The 14267-nt window shown below is 42.2% G+C and overlaps 1 protein-coding gene across 1 annotated transcript; it reads left to right on the forward strand.

Annotated features, from left to right (window-relative positions):
- Positions 1 to 4347: 4347 nt before the first annotated feature.
- Positions 4348 to 13316, forward strand: LOC307124166 (GTPase IMAP family member 7-like; the record flags this gene model as incomplete). Its single annotated transcript, XM_079813214.1, has 2 exons — positions 4348 to 4609; positions 12589 to 13316. The coding sequence occupies 2 exons, from the start codon at positions 4348 to 4350 to the stop codon at positions 13314 to 13316; spliced, it is 990 nt and encodes a 329-aa protein (XP_079669340.1).
- Between the last annotated feature and the right edge of the window lie 951 nt (positions 13317 to 14267).

Genomic DNA, 14267 nt, shown 5'->3' on the forward strand with positions numbered 1-14267 from the left:
TGTGACCTGTTTTCTGGGTAACATTAAGAATATCTCTATATATTGTTGCAACACCGCCGCCACGACCAATCAGACGGGGCTCATGCTTATAACAGTATCCTGGCGGAGTAGACTCATTTAGACCGAAATAATCATTTGGCTTAAGCCAGGTTTCAGTAAGGCAAAGTACATCGAAACTATTATCTGTGACCATTTCATTTACAATAACCGCCTTAGGTGTGAGCGATCTAATGTTTAGAAGACCTAGTTTTAGAAATTGTTTTTGTTCACTAATATTGAGATTTTCTGGTTTAATCACAATTAGATTTTTCCTAGATCCTACAGTAGATTTAATGTTTGACCTCACTAAACGAGGAATAGACACAGTTTCTATATAATGTTCTACATTGGTACTTATGTCAATTAAGTTAGTACAAAATTGGTTTTGTTCACTAATATTGAGATTTTCTGGTTTAATCACAATTAGATTTTTCCTAGATCTTACAGTAGATGTAATGTTTGACCTCACTAAACGAGGAATAGACACAGTTTCTATATAATGTTCTACACAGTTATGTTCAGACACAGTTTCTATATAATGTTCTACATTGGTACTTATGTCAATTAAGTTAGGACAGCAAATACTGTTATTTGGACTTTGACTTACTAGTCATATGATGGCGGTGTGCAGCGCTCTGGAGATGTTGTCCGACAGAAGAGCCGCTCCGATTCTGCTGGGGTGAAGGCCATCAGGACGGAAGAGCCTAGGTCGCTCCCAAAACAGATTCCAATTATTTACAAAGAGCAGCTTCTGTTCATTACACCATGACATTAACCATTCATTTAGAGCAAATAATCTACTGAACTTTTCATGTCCTAGTCGGTACGTGGGAAGCGGTCCGGACACGATGATCGCTGCTTCAGGCGATGTTCTGCGCACCGTCTCGATCAGGCTCCTGTAGTCCCTCTTCAGAACCTCCGTCTGTCGCAGCCTGGTGTCGTTCGTCCCCGCGTGCAGCACGACAGCTCCGATGCGCTCGTCACCGTTCAGGATCTCGGGAACCTGCGCAGCGACATCGAGAACTCGAGCACCAGGAAAGCAGTGAGTGATAACCTTGCCTTTACCTGAGGTAACGTTAGCGTGGACATGCCGGACGATGGAATTTTTATTCCTTTATACCTCTTTATACCTCGGCGTGTGTGTGTTTCGGCAGGAGACACGGGACGAGGGCTAACGTACTGGTGACCGCGGGGGAAAACACGCTGGTCTCCATTGCCTGCAATTCATTAGGGCCACCCGTTACGTCTGGAAAAGCACGTTGAAAAAAGTTACTGCAACGTTACACTGCAACGAGTTTAATAGATGATACCAAGATGAGATATTTACCTTCAACCCACTTGGATTCCTGGATGGTTTCCAACAACGCACTAGCCGAGTCTTTCGTTACCGCTGGCCTAGAAAAGGACGGTCTGTGTCCCAACAACGCGTCCAGGCGGTCATGCCACTTGTTGATACGCCGGTCGGAACCGCTCCGGTTGTTATGATCCTTTAATTTCTTGTAATCTTGTCTTAATTTCTTTAACTTCTCTCTGCACTGTTTTCCAGTGTGACTGGAACCGAGTCGATATCTTCAGGTAACATTATACCTTTTCATTGCGGGTCGCCGTTTCCAGTTCCCGCTGGATGTCCTCCTCCTCATATATGCTCAAAGCCTGAACCTAGTCGTCGGTCAAATTTTTTGGTGAACTCCATTGCTGCAAAGAAAATATTTACTGAACGCAGAACCCACCTCGCAAAAAACTTGTAAAAATGGCGGTGGGGAAAAAAATGCTGCGAGAGCTCAACCAATCAGCATGTTCAGCGCCCAAGTCCCACCCCCGAAAGTTCCCGACCTTTTCAAAAGTACCACCTCGCAAGCAGGGCCGTTTGGAGGGGGAAATATTTACCCGGAACTTCATTTAGACCCTGGTTCCTGCGGTCGAAACACACCGAGTTCCCCCCCAAAGTTCCTGGTTCCGGGGTAAAGTTCCTGCGGTGGAAACACGGCTTATGATAAAAATTACAGACCTCTATATACATGCTTTGTAAGTAGGAAAACCTGCAAAATTATCAGTGTATCAAATACCGTTATTTTACATTTTTATTATATTCGCTATGTTTTGCTATTGCTGTATAACGTTGTGCAAAGAATATGTAAACTATGTGTGTCACAGGCTGGTTGCAGCAAAGATGAAAAAGGGAGCAGGATCTTATGCACAGCATTCTTTATTCTTATCAAAAAAAAAAAAAACGTATCTGGTTTCTCAGAAATTCAAAATGTGTGTAAACATTAACAATAACAGACCAAACACAGGATTAAATACACTGAGCAAATAAAGGAGCTAATTAACTAGACACCTGAACAGAATACAACATACAATATATTTATATCGGCTGGACACTCAGACAAAGGTGCCAGGACGCAGGCATTTATTCTCCTTAATTTGGCCGGCTCTGAAGCCATCGAGCGGGAGCGTGCGTTATGTACGCACCAGCCGTATACACGGGAGAAGGAGAGCAAAGACGGATGATCACGAAGGCTGAATCCAAAGAAAAAACGGAATGTTTCAAACGAAAATTCTGTGAGTTATGCAACCCACAAACAAATGTAACTATGGAACGCCACAAGTTTAATATGAGAAACCAAAAACCTGGTGAAACCATAGAAGCATATGTGAGCGATTTAAAGAACAAAGCAAAGACGTGCAGATTTGGTGATCTAACAGACTTGTGTGCGGCGTGACCAATGATGGCATGAGAAAAATTCTAGACAGTGAATTAACACTAGCCAAAGCAATAGAATTGTGTCAAATCCACGAGCTGACTGATCTGCACACAAAGACTCTTGCAGCGCCTAAAAGCAACACGTGGACAGTGTGTACCACAGGACAAAGACTAAAATGACACAAGGACTTAAACAGAGATCCAACTCTGATCGCACTGGCTCTCAGATCATTGTGAATTGTAGTAGTTGTGGAGGCAAGCATGAAGCAAAAAAGGAAAAATGCTCAGCTTATGGTCAGCAGTGCCATAAATGTAAAAAATTTTATCATTTCAAAAAGTGCTGCAAAACTACACCAAAGCACATGTCAAATAGACGGAGAAAAGCAATAGACCAGCTCACACCAAAAGAAACTTCCACAGATAGTTCGGATGAATCCTACTACGTGGATGGAGTGTCAATTAAGAAGGCTGCTGCACAAACGGTGGAAAAGAAAACTCCACAAAAGACTGAGCTAATTTGCACTGTGAACATCAATGGGCATTCAGTTGATCTTAAAGTAGACACTGGGGCCAAATGTAATGTCATTTCTTAAGCTCTGTTCACGAAAATAATAAATGGAGAGGAATTAAGCTCATCGAAGAACATAGCCAATGGAGGTGAGGAGATACCCACAGCAGGCTTTTCTACTTTCACCTGCCACTCATCAAAGGGCCTACAACCTCTCGTTCTACGTGGTAAAAAGAAATGTACAACCATTGATAGGTTTACCAGACTGTTTACAAATGAAACTGGTCTCGTTCAACAAAGAAATTCATCAAGTGACAGCAGATGAAGTTTCAAGCTTTGCAAGCCAAATTCATTCTGAATATTCAGACCTCTTCAAGGATGAGATTGGTAAGCTTTCAGTGACATATTCAATGAAACTGGACCCAGCAGTACACCCAGTTGTAAAACCTGCACACAAAATCCCGGCAGCCATGCAGGGCAGGGTCGAAGCAGAGTTAAAAAGAATGGTCAACATGGGGGTTCTAACCCCAATCTCGGAGCCCACTGAATGGGTATCATCAATGGTGGCAACCCACAAAAAGAATTCAGAGGAGATAAGAATATGTATTGACACAAGCCCTTAATAAAGCTCTCCTACGTCCGCACCACCCAATGCGTACTGTAGAAGAAGTCGCATCTCAAATGCCGAATTCTTCTGTGTTTTCTGTTTTGGATGCAAAAAGTTCCTTCTAGCAAATTGCTTTTGATGAAAAATCATCAATGTTGACAACGTTCAACTCCCCATTTGGGAGATACCAATTTCTACGCATGTCATTCGGAATCAACACAGTGAGTGAGGTGTTCCAAAGAGCCATGGAACAAATATTTGCAGGCTATCCATGTGCTATTATAGTGGATGACATCCTAGTGGGAGGACAGGACATGAAAGAACATGACGAGAACCTAAAAAAAGTGCTGGATCACGCACGAAAGGTCAAACCTTAGACTTAACCCACTCAATTGTAAGTTTTGGCTTTCAGAAGTATGCTATGCAGGTCATGTGTTCACAAGTGAAGGACTGAAACCAGACCCTTCAAAGATAAAAGCCATTACAGAGATGGAAGTCCCAGAGAATGTCACTGCCCTACAACGCTTTCTAGGAATGGTTAATTATCTGGGAAAATGTATTCCTGGTTTCAGCGACCTCTCAGCACCCTTGCGAGAGCTGACTCACAAAGATGTAGAATGGTGCTGGCTTAAACAACATCAAGAAGCATTCAACAAACTGAAAGAGGTCATATCAAATCCACCAACTCTGAGATATTATGATGTCAAAAAACCTGTCACACTGACATGTGACGCCTCCCAGTTCAGTCTTGGTGCGGCATGCCTTTAGCAAAATGCTGCCATAGCATATGCCTCACGAACCCTGACACAAAACGAGAGACAATATGCTCAAATTGAGAAACAGCTTCTTGCAGTGGTATTTGCATGCATTAAGTTTCACGACTACATTTATGGAAAAAAAAATCCACATTGAAACAGACCATCAACCATTAGTGACAATACTCAACAAGCCACTCCACATGGCTCCAGCGCGATTACAACGCATGATGTTGAGGCTCCAGAATATGACTTCATGATAAGTTACAAAAAAGGAAAACAAATGAATCTGGCCGACACTCTTTCGCGAGCCCCCATGAAAAACACAAATGTGGCAAGCAGTGAAAAGGCTGACTTCGAGGTAATGTCTGTAGAACACATCTCGTCATCAAGGCTTGCCGAGTTGGGAGAGCACACAGCCACAGATCCAACGTTACAACAACTTTGCAGGACAATAAACCAGGGCTGGCCAGACCGACAGGCGAAGCTTTCACTTGAACTCCGCCAGTACTACCCATATCGAGATGAGCTGATGACAAGGGATGGGATCGTGATGAAAGGCCCAAAAGCTGTGATCCCCAAGTCACTGCAGAAAGAATACATCACTTTTCTTCACAGAGGATATCCTGGAGTAGAATCAACAAAATGCAGAGCACGAGGTGTAGTGTTTTGGCCTTCAATGAACAAGGACATCGAGATGGAATGTACTTCATGTTCTATCTGCAATGGTATGAAACCGCACCAACAAAAGGAACCACTGAAGCTACATGATACACCAGACCTTCCTTGGTCAATTGTTGCAACTGATCTATTTGAATGGAATAGTCAACATTATCTGGTTCTGGTGAACTCAGATTCAAATTGGTTTGCAAAAGATCTTCTTCGCAATCTGACATCGACACCGCTGTGATTACAAAATTAAAGAGACACTTTTCAGCACATGGCAGTCCCCAAAAAGTAATCACAAACAACGGAACACAATTTTCCAGTCAACAATTTAAGAACTTCTCAAATTCCTGGGATTTTGTTCATGTAACAAGCAGTCCAGAATATCCTCAATCTAATGGATTGGCGGAACGAGCACTGCGAAGCGCAAAAGGAGTTGATGGAAAAATCAAAGCGAGATAGAACAGACATCTTTCTCGATCTACTCAATTTGCGAAACATGCCTCGTGATGGAATTCTTGGATCACCAGCAGAAAGACTCATGTCAAGACAAACACGGACAACACTCCCAATTGGAAAAAAGTTGCCAGTCCCTTCCACCAAAAGCCATGTCACGGTCAGAAAACGACTTGCACATAAGCATCATCGACAGAAGTTGTATTATGACAAAAGCAGCAAGCCTCTCCATCCTCTTTTCAAAGGTGAAGTAGTCAGGTTACAAACACCTGAAGGATACAATAAAGTGGGAATCATCAAAGACATCTGCTGGGAACCAAGATCGTATGTGGTGGAATTAGAGGGAAGGGATTATAGAAGGAACCGTAGACACATCTTGCCTGTCCCTGAAACTTTTCCACTACAAAATGATGAATACAAGCCTGCAGATCACCCAAAACTTTGTACACCAGGGGGCATATTACAGAAACATCTTAACGTTAGAATCCTATCTTATCTGTTTGGTGACCATGGCAATTTCCGTTAGGACCGCATTTAGGACAAAGGCTATTATACAATGACATTTCTTAAGTGCTTAATCTTATCTTAACTATGGATAGGAAACGGGTATTACAGAAGCATCCTAACTCGACAAAAAATCCTAAAAGCTGTCTTAACTTTAGGACAACCCCACTGGTGTCCTAACTTCAAACCTTTTTGAAATCCAACGGTAAAAATCACAAAAGCCTTTTTCGAGAGAGCATTATATTTATTACTTTTGAAGGACCCAGAGGATGTGCTGTGCTTCGATGATAAAATGCTTGTAAATAATCAGACTCCCACGACACATGATTTTGCAGTTAGTTGACAAATTGCGACCAACATTATGGCCAACGAGCCGTCACGGAGCATTACCGGTCGTTCTTCACTGGCATAAAGTTGGTTTGACGCTGGATGTTCAATATTTGCAAATTTAAGGACCGTCTCTAAAGTACATACGACATTGGCATACACATTTCTAACTTCAATAGCATTTGAACGGAATATGTACAAATTTGTGCATCAAACACGGATGAACACTTTACAGTTGGTTTTGAAACTGTAAGTCATTGTGTTCAAATGCTATTGAAGTTAGAAATGTGTATAGCCTACCAATGTCGTATGTAACTTAGAGACGGTCCCTAAATTTGCGCATATCAAACGTCTAATAACGTCAAACCAACTTTATGCCAGTTCCTTCTTCAAGTGAATAACGCCTTCTACTTTTCTTTTTTGCAAAAGGCGATTTATAGACGTTTCAACGGCAACAACATAAACAAACGTTACTGGCATGCGAGCTTTTGTAGCCCAAACTTAACTTCTGGTAGACGTCCGCAAAGAATCAATAACAACAGAGGCTGCGTTATCTTTCTTATGCGCTATCATCTTTCATTTTAATTGGGCAACATAATCTTAATTTACATGTTTTTATTGTTTCAGCATGTTTATTATAAATAATCTCTCATTTCTGTCTGCAATATAGAGTGGAGGAAACGCCCCCCTTAAAGGGTTAGTTCACCCAGAAATGTAAATTCATACATTAATTACTCACCCTCATGTAGACCCCAACCCGTAAGACAGTAGAGAAGAAGAAAAATATCTTAAGTTGTGTTCCGAAGATGAACAAAGGTCTTACAGGTTTGGAACGACATGAGGGAGAGTAAAAATGACAGAATTAAAATATTTGGGTGAACTAACCCTTAAAGACCGTGTAATGCCGTTTTCTGTACAGTAGCCTATCTATAAATGCTTGCGCACTCACCTTCAATCATGCAATGCATCGGAATAACATGTTTCTTTGAATCATAACATAAGATTATTGTTGGGAAAGTTAACTTGTAGATAAAGTACCCTATTTGAGATTGATTGTATATGAATGCATCACAAAAAATCCCGTGCTCTATGGCCACTGCCATTAATAGAGGACAAAGCGAAAGTTGTTTTGCACTCCGTGATAAAGGCACATTTAAATATTTTGCGGAAAACATAAATGCAATCAGTTATCCAGATGGGCGACCACTTGATGTGAACAAATGTAAACTCACCGTGTCCTGATTGACTGATCACAGTGATCGCATGTTAATGCCAAGTGTAAACGCAGCCAGAATAACTTCCCTCTAGAGTAGATTATTTCTGATAACAAGCATAAATAACAAGTAAATAACATTAGACATACAGTCTAAATTACATTAGATGCTGCTCTCGTATGACTGGATATTTATGAAGCATTTAAGGCTTTTTGGTGAGTCGCACACACTGTTTTTGCGCTGTGTCATATTCTCTCTGCTTGATCGTTAATAATTATATCATGTTATCCAAGAATAGTACGTCAAAAATGTGTTTCTACTGAGTGCGCCATACTATCCCCTTGCCAGACCGATAAACAAACACAGACCGGAAGTTAACTTCGGGCCAGACGCAAAACCGTGGCAACGCGCGTGCGTCCGATGAAACCGTTTATAAAACAGGCTTTAACTTTTCAACGGAGCTTCAATTTCTGCCGCACTGGAATTAAAAGCACGCCCTTGTTTCTCCATTTTGATTTTAGGTTTACCTCAGAAGCAGTTTGTGCGTTGTTGGTTGCTTGGTAACAGACCTGACAGTTGATTGCCGAACCCGATAGATGAGATTTTGTAAGATAGGATAAGAATCCTAAATCAAGTTAAGATTTGCTTCTGTAATACGAAATTGTGAAAAATCCTAAATTAATTTATCATATCTTAAGTTAAGACCTAAGATGGAACGTTTCTGTAATACGCCCCCAGGAGAAGATAAAAGTTTCCTCTCAGAACACACAAGTGCACAGTTGACATCTACTGACTCTAAGTTAACATCAGAAACCAAGGTACCTGCCGAAAAATCTGAAAAAAGGCTTATCCAGTATATCCAGTGAGCTGCTTGGAGATTATTAAGCATTTTGTGAGAGACTTTTAAATAATTTGGAGTGAAATGTTCTGAGTTTAATCTGTTCATAAAATGTGGCACCAATAGCATATTTAGTTATACATGCTTTGATTTTGAATTGATGTGGATAGTTGTTATTGCAAGCTGATGAGGGATTACTAAAGAAAGGGGATGTAGAACATTGATTATATGTTCTTAGTTATACCTTAATCGCAAATGTACCTCACCGGTATCTATAGTTATGACGTCAGTGGTAGCCCTGAATGTGTACGGTGGTAGATGTCTACAACTACATGTGATAATAAATATACAGTTCTCCAGTAAAGTATTAACAAGTTGTGTGACCATCATTCATCAGGTGAAAACTCCTTTTTCTCTGATTATTGAAGCTTACTATAAAATGTAACAATGCAGTGCAACTGTACAAGCCAAAAGTCGAGCTGGGCTCTGCGTGAGATGGGTCGGTACTGCACGAGCCAATGGCGATGCAGCGTAAGTGCACGAACCAATGGATGCACTTCCCGCTGCGAATGAAGCAGAGCCTGCCAGAATGGACGGGACATCTGCCTATATAAGTGGATTGTTTCGCCATAGGAATCAGATTTCATCTCTTTCAGTGATGATCTTCTCACCTCGCTACACTTCTTCCAAGTCGAACGAGCCCTGCAGTGGAACGAGCGATAGCAAGGGGTCCAGCTTCAGTGGCCTTCTCTCGGTGCCCCCCCAGCGAGCTGTCTCTGCGCTGCACAAGCGGTCTATTGTCTCCCCTGCGGCCATCCGGCGAGTGTAAAAGAGCAAATTTAGAGCAATTTCCACAAATGTGGCACAAATAAGCCCCTCTGTACCAGTCTGACATGCACAGTTGCCTGCCTGTAAATCTCACGCAAAATCCGTGCTCACTGAACTGGCTGATCATTGCTCTCGTCCCAGCGCTCAAGATTCGCTTTCTTTTCAGAAAGTGGATCCGCCCCTCGTGCTCTCCTGTCTCTTCCCTCCCAGGAACCTCAGAGGAAAAGCAGTGGAGTCAGAGGTCACTCTCTCTGCACAGACAAATATCAGGCTTGTTCGACTTCATATAGTGATGCACAGACCGATCGGCGGCTGACTTGAAAGCCCTAGCCACCTGGGCCAAGGCTTGGCCAGCCATCCCCAACGTGTCAGAATGGATTCTGAAAACAATAAAATGAGGTTACTCACTCCAATTTTGCTCGCAGACCCGCTCACTTCAGGGGTGGGGAAAGTACTTCGGTAAGGGGCAATGTGGCTCACATCCTCCGCACCGAAGTCATGAGCTTATTGGCAAAGGGAGCTGTGGAGAGCTGCTATTTCCACATTCCCAAGAAGGATGGTGGTCTCAGGCCCATCCTAGACCTCAGACATCTGAACCATGCCCTGACAGTTTGTCAATCCACTGCGTTGTTCAGAATAGGGACCTCTCCCAGAACTAACCGGGCATCATGTCCTAGTCCGTTCAGACAACGTGGTGTCCTACTTAAACAGAACTCTCACTGCCCAATATTCTTCTCAAAGGACAGGGATGCGCTGACCCATGATTGGCAGCCTCCTCCTCTTTGCTTTTGCCCCATTCACACTGTTCGCACTCCCTGTCCATGCTCAAAGTCTATGTGGTGGCCATTGCAGTTTATCATGCTCCTGTGGACTCATAATCTCTGGGAACACCTTAGTTGTCCATAGCCTGAAAGGGGCAAGGAGGCTCAACCTGCCTCGTCCCGATACTGTGTGGGATCTGTCTGCGGTTCCACCTCCCTTCGAACCACTGCAGTCGGCCCCTTTTGCTAGCATTAGCATCAATCTAGTGTGTCAGCGATTTACAAGCACTTTCCATAAGTGCATCTTGCCTGGAGTTTGGGCCTAATGACTGTAAGGTTGTCCTAAAGCCAAGGCTCGGCTATGTCCTGAAGGCACTCTCCTCCCCCTTCAGAGTATAGGTCATACTGCTGTATGCTTTTCCCTTTTTGGAAGACGACCAAGACCTCCACTTACTCTGACTTGTTAGGGCTTTAAGAGTATACTGTATATCGAGCACTCTGCCCAATTCAGACAGTCAGAGCAGCAGCTCTTTGTATGCTTCGGTGGCTGCACCAAACGACTTCCGATCACGAAGCAGAGATTGTCCCGCTGGATAGTGGACGCCATTGCTTTGGCCTTTGCTTCAATGGGCCTTCAATGCCCAATCGGCATAAGAGCTTACTCCACCAGAGCCATGTAGAGAGAGCATTTTCTTGTGGTTCCCCCCTGAGCACTTGGTGCCCTATGCGCAGCGCGTGATGCGCGTAATGGGAGCGGCGGCACTGCTATTGGCAACATTTGTGAGGCGGCAGGCTGGTCTTCTTCGTCCACCTTCGCCAGATTCTACAGCCTGGACGTCCCTATTTTTTGGGGGCAACCATGCCTTTCTAACTGGCGGGCTCTGCTTCATTCACAGCGGGAAGTGCACCCATTGGTTTGTGCACTTACGCTGCATCTCCATAGCCTTGTGCAGAAACATCTCCCCAGCCAATCAGCTCACGCAGAGCCCAGCTTTGCTTTTGGCTGAGTTGTTAAATTTTATAATAAGCTTCAATAATCCAGAGAAAAATGAGTTTTCCCCCATAGCGTCTTCAACGCAATACTCGTTTCCATTATCTCAAGGAACCGAGGTTACGTTAGTAACCAGTAAAGTTTCATTAGTTTAATGACTAATTTAGTTAACATGAACTATTAACAATACTTCTACAGCATTTGTTAATCTTGATGTTATTTCAGCATTTACTAATACATTATTAAAATCAAAGATTATATTTATCATGAGTTAATGAACTGTGAACTAACAATCAATGAACAGCTGTATTTTTATTAACTGTAAAGATGAATAAATACTGTACCAAATGTATTGCTCATTTTTAGTTAATTTAGTAATGTTAACAAATGAGACCTTATTGTAAAGTGTTACTATTACAGATAACATTTATCATTTCATTGTTTATTTCACTTGTTGTGCCAACAGTCTTTTTGTCTGTCTGTATTGATATTACATTTGAAGTGGCATGTTTCTGGGTGCTGGGCCATAGCGTAAATGTCAACTCAGGGCTCCTGACTTTCAGAGACACTACGAGCCCCATTGGCCTGGTCCGTAATCCATCCTTGCTTTTATTTATACTTTAGGATTGCTGTGCAAGAACAATAGTTTTGACTACACTTTCTCAAAAGATATGGAGGAACCCAAAACACCTCCTAGACAATTATCGACAACCTCACACTCATGGGTCTCATCTTCCTTCATTATACTGGTAGTGCTTGGCATAACTGGGGTCACTGCTGCAATAGCGATGCAGGTATGTATTTGAAAAATCTTATCTTGTCACAATAAAAGAACATCTAGACACATGATATAGCCTATATCTATATATGTGCTCTTTAAATATGTATATTTAAGTACATTTGTTTACTTTTTATTATCAATTATTCTCCTTATACTATGGTTACCAAATCTCAAGATATTGTTGAAATGTTTCATTTCAAGGGATTTGTCAGGTTTTTGTCCTTATAACACTTGTGTGTAGGACTGATTTCTTTATCTCATCCTAATCCTCTGCTAATTGTTGTATTGCACAGTATGTAGAAATGTACAGAAAAGTATACAATCTATATTTATGAATCTAAAATAACAACCTTTTTCGAGACATATTAATAAATTGTATAAATGAGGAAATGTGAATACAATTTTTGATTTTTATATTAATAATTTCTAGATGTTTAAGCAACATGATGATTCGAATGACAGAGGTAAAGTCTTTTTTTCCCCAGTGTTCTAAAAATATTGTATAAATTTTGCGCTATGACTTTTTTAATATAGGCCTTTATGTATAACATTTTCAAGAGATTACCAAATTAATTATAAGTAATACTTTTAATTCTTCTCAATATGCAGTGCATGACCCAGGAGAGGAACTCCGGATTCTTTTGGTTGGAAAAACCGGAGTGGGGAAAAGCGCAACAGGCAACACTATTTTGAGGAAAAAGGCTTTTAAATCAGCATTATCATCCTCCTCTGTGACAGGTCAATGTGAAAAATGTTATGCAATAATAAATGGCAGAGAAGTATCTGTCATCGACTCTCCGGGTCTGTTTGACACCAGCCTAAGTACAGATGAGGTGGTCAACAGAATTAAAAGTTGTATTCCACTCTCCTCTCCTGGTCCGCATGACTTCTTAGTGGTGATTCAGCTGGGCAGATTCACAGATGAAGAGGCAGAAGCTGTTAGAATCGTTCAAGCAGTTTTTGATCGACTGGAGGGCAAGAACATACACACATTTGTGCGGGACAGCCCAAAACTGCTCAGTTTCATCAAAACTTGCAGTGGAAGATACCATGTGTTCAACAATAAAGAACAAAATCCTGAACAGGTTGTTCAGTTGCTGGATCAGATTTATAATATGGTCACAGGAAATGGTGGGCAACATTACACCAGTGAGATGCTTAAAAGGGCAGAGAGAGCGATTGAGAAAGAGAAACAACGTATCCTGAAGGAGACAGAGGAGCAGAGACGGAAGGAGATAGAAGCTCTGAGGGCTCAACTTAAAGGCGAGGCCTTGAAAGAAGCGGAAGTAGAGCTTATTAAAAAACACGAGCAGGAGGCAAGTGTCACGAATCTATGAGAGAGGACTCAAATGCAGGAATGAGTGATCAGGGGTTTATTGACAAACAGCAGACAAAACAAGAAATGGTGAGGAGGTGAACAGTCCAAACAGTAGGCGGGTTAGGAGCACAATCACAGGCAGGAAGAGCAGCCACAATAACTAGCTCAAGAAGGTGGTAGACGGGAGAGCAGTTCTGACAGAGCAGCATGAGACCAGAGGATACCAGCGATGGCCAGGCAGGATTCCTAGGGTAATGCAGTCAGGTCATATCAGGAAACTCACCAAGCTTTCAGCTAGGCAAGGAGAGCAAGCTGCCAGGGAAGCTCAACTTGCAGGACAGGAACTAGAGACAGAAAACAAGAGGAGACAAGACCAAAAGGCAGCACAAACACTTAGCACTACTAGTATAACACACGTAGGTATAACGTATAACGAACCAGCAACCACATGAGGGAAAGAACACACCTTATAAAGGGAGCAGAGAACAAGAGGAACAGGTGAACACACTCAGACAAACAAGGAGCAGAGAACATGAGGAACAGGTGAACACACTCAGACAAACAAGGAGCAGAGAACATGAGGAACAGGTGAACACACTCAGACAAACAAGGAGCAGAAAACATGAGGAAAAGGGTGAGCACACTCAGACAAGGAACAGGTGAGCACACAATCAGTGAATCAATGAGGACTAGACAAGGGCTGCGTCCCAATTCGCCTACTTATACTACGTCCTAAAAGTATGTACTCTTTTTGTGAAGAAAAAGTACATACTTTTGAGTGTGTAGCAGAAGAGTATGCAAGCTTTGGGACATACTACTTCGTCATCTTTAACGGACTCCCAACCGTTAACACACAAACGTGCGTCCCGTCACCGTTTAAACTGCCCTGTCAATCATCATCACAGTTCAAATCCCCCACTTTCAATTTAATTTCCTACCTTATCGGAGAGAAATGTAGTCGCTCGATGAT

Source organism: Gobio gobio (assembly GCF_949357685.1).
Source record: "Gobio gobio genome assembly, chromosome: 3".
Taxonomy (NCBI): domain Eukaryota; kingdom Metazoa; phylum Chordata; class Actinopteri; order Cypriniformes; family Gobionidae; genus Gobio; species Gobio gobio.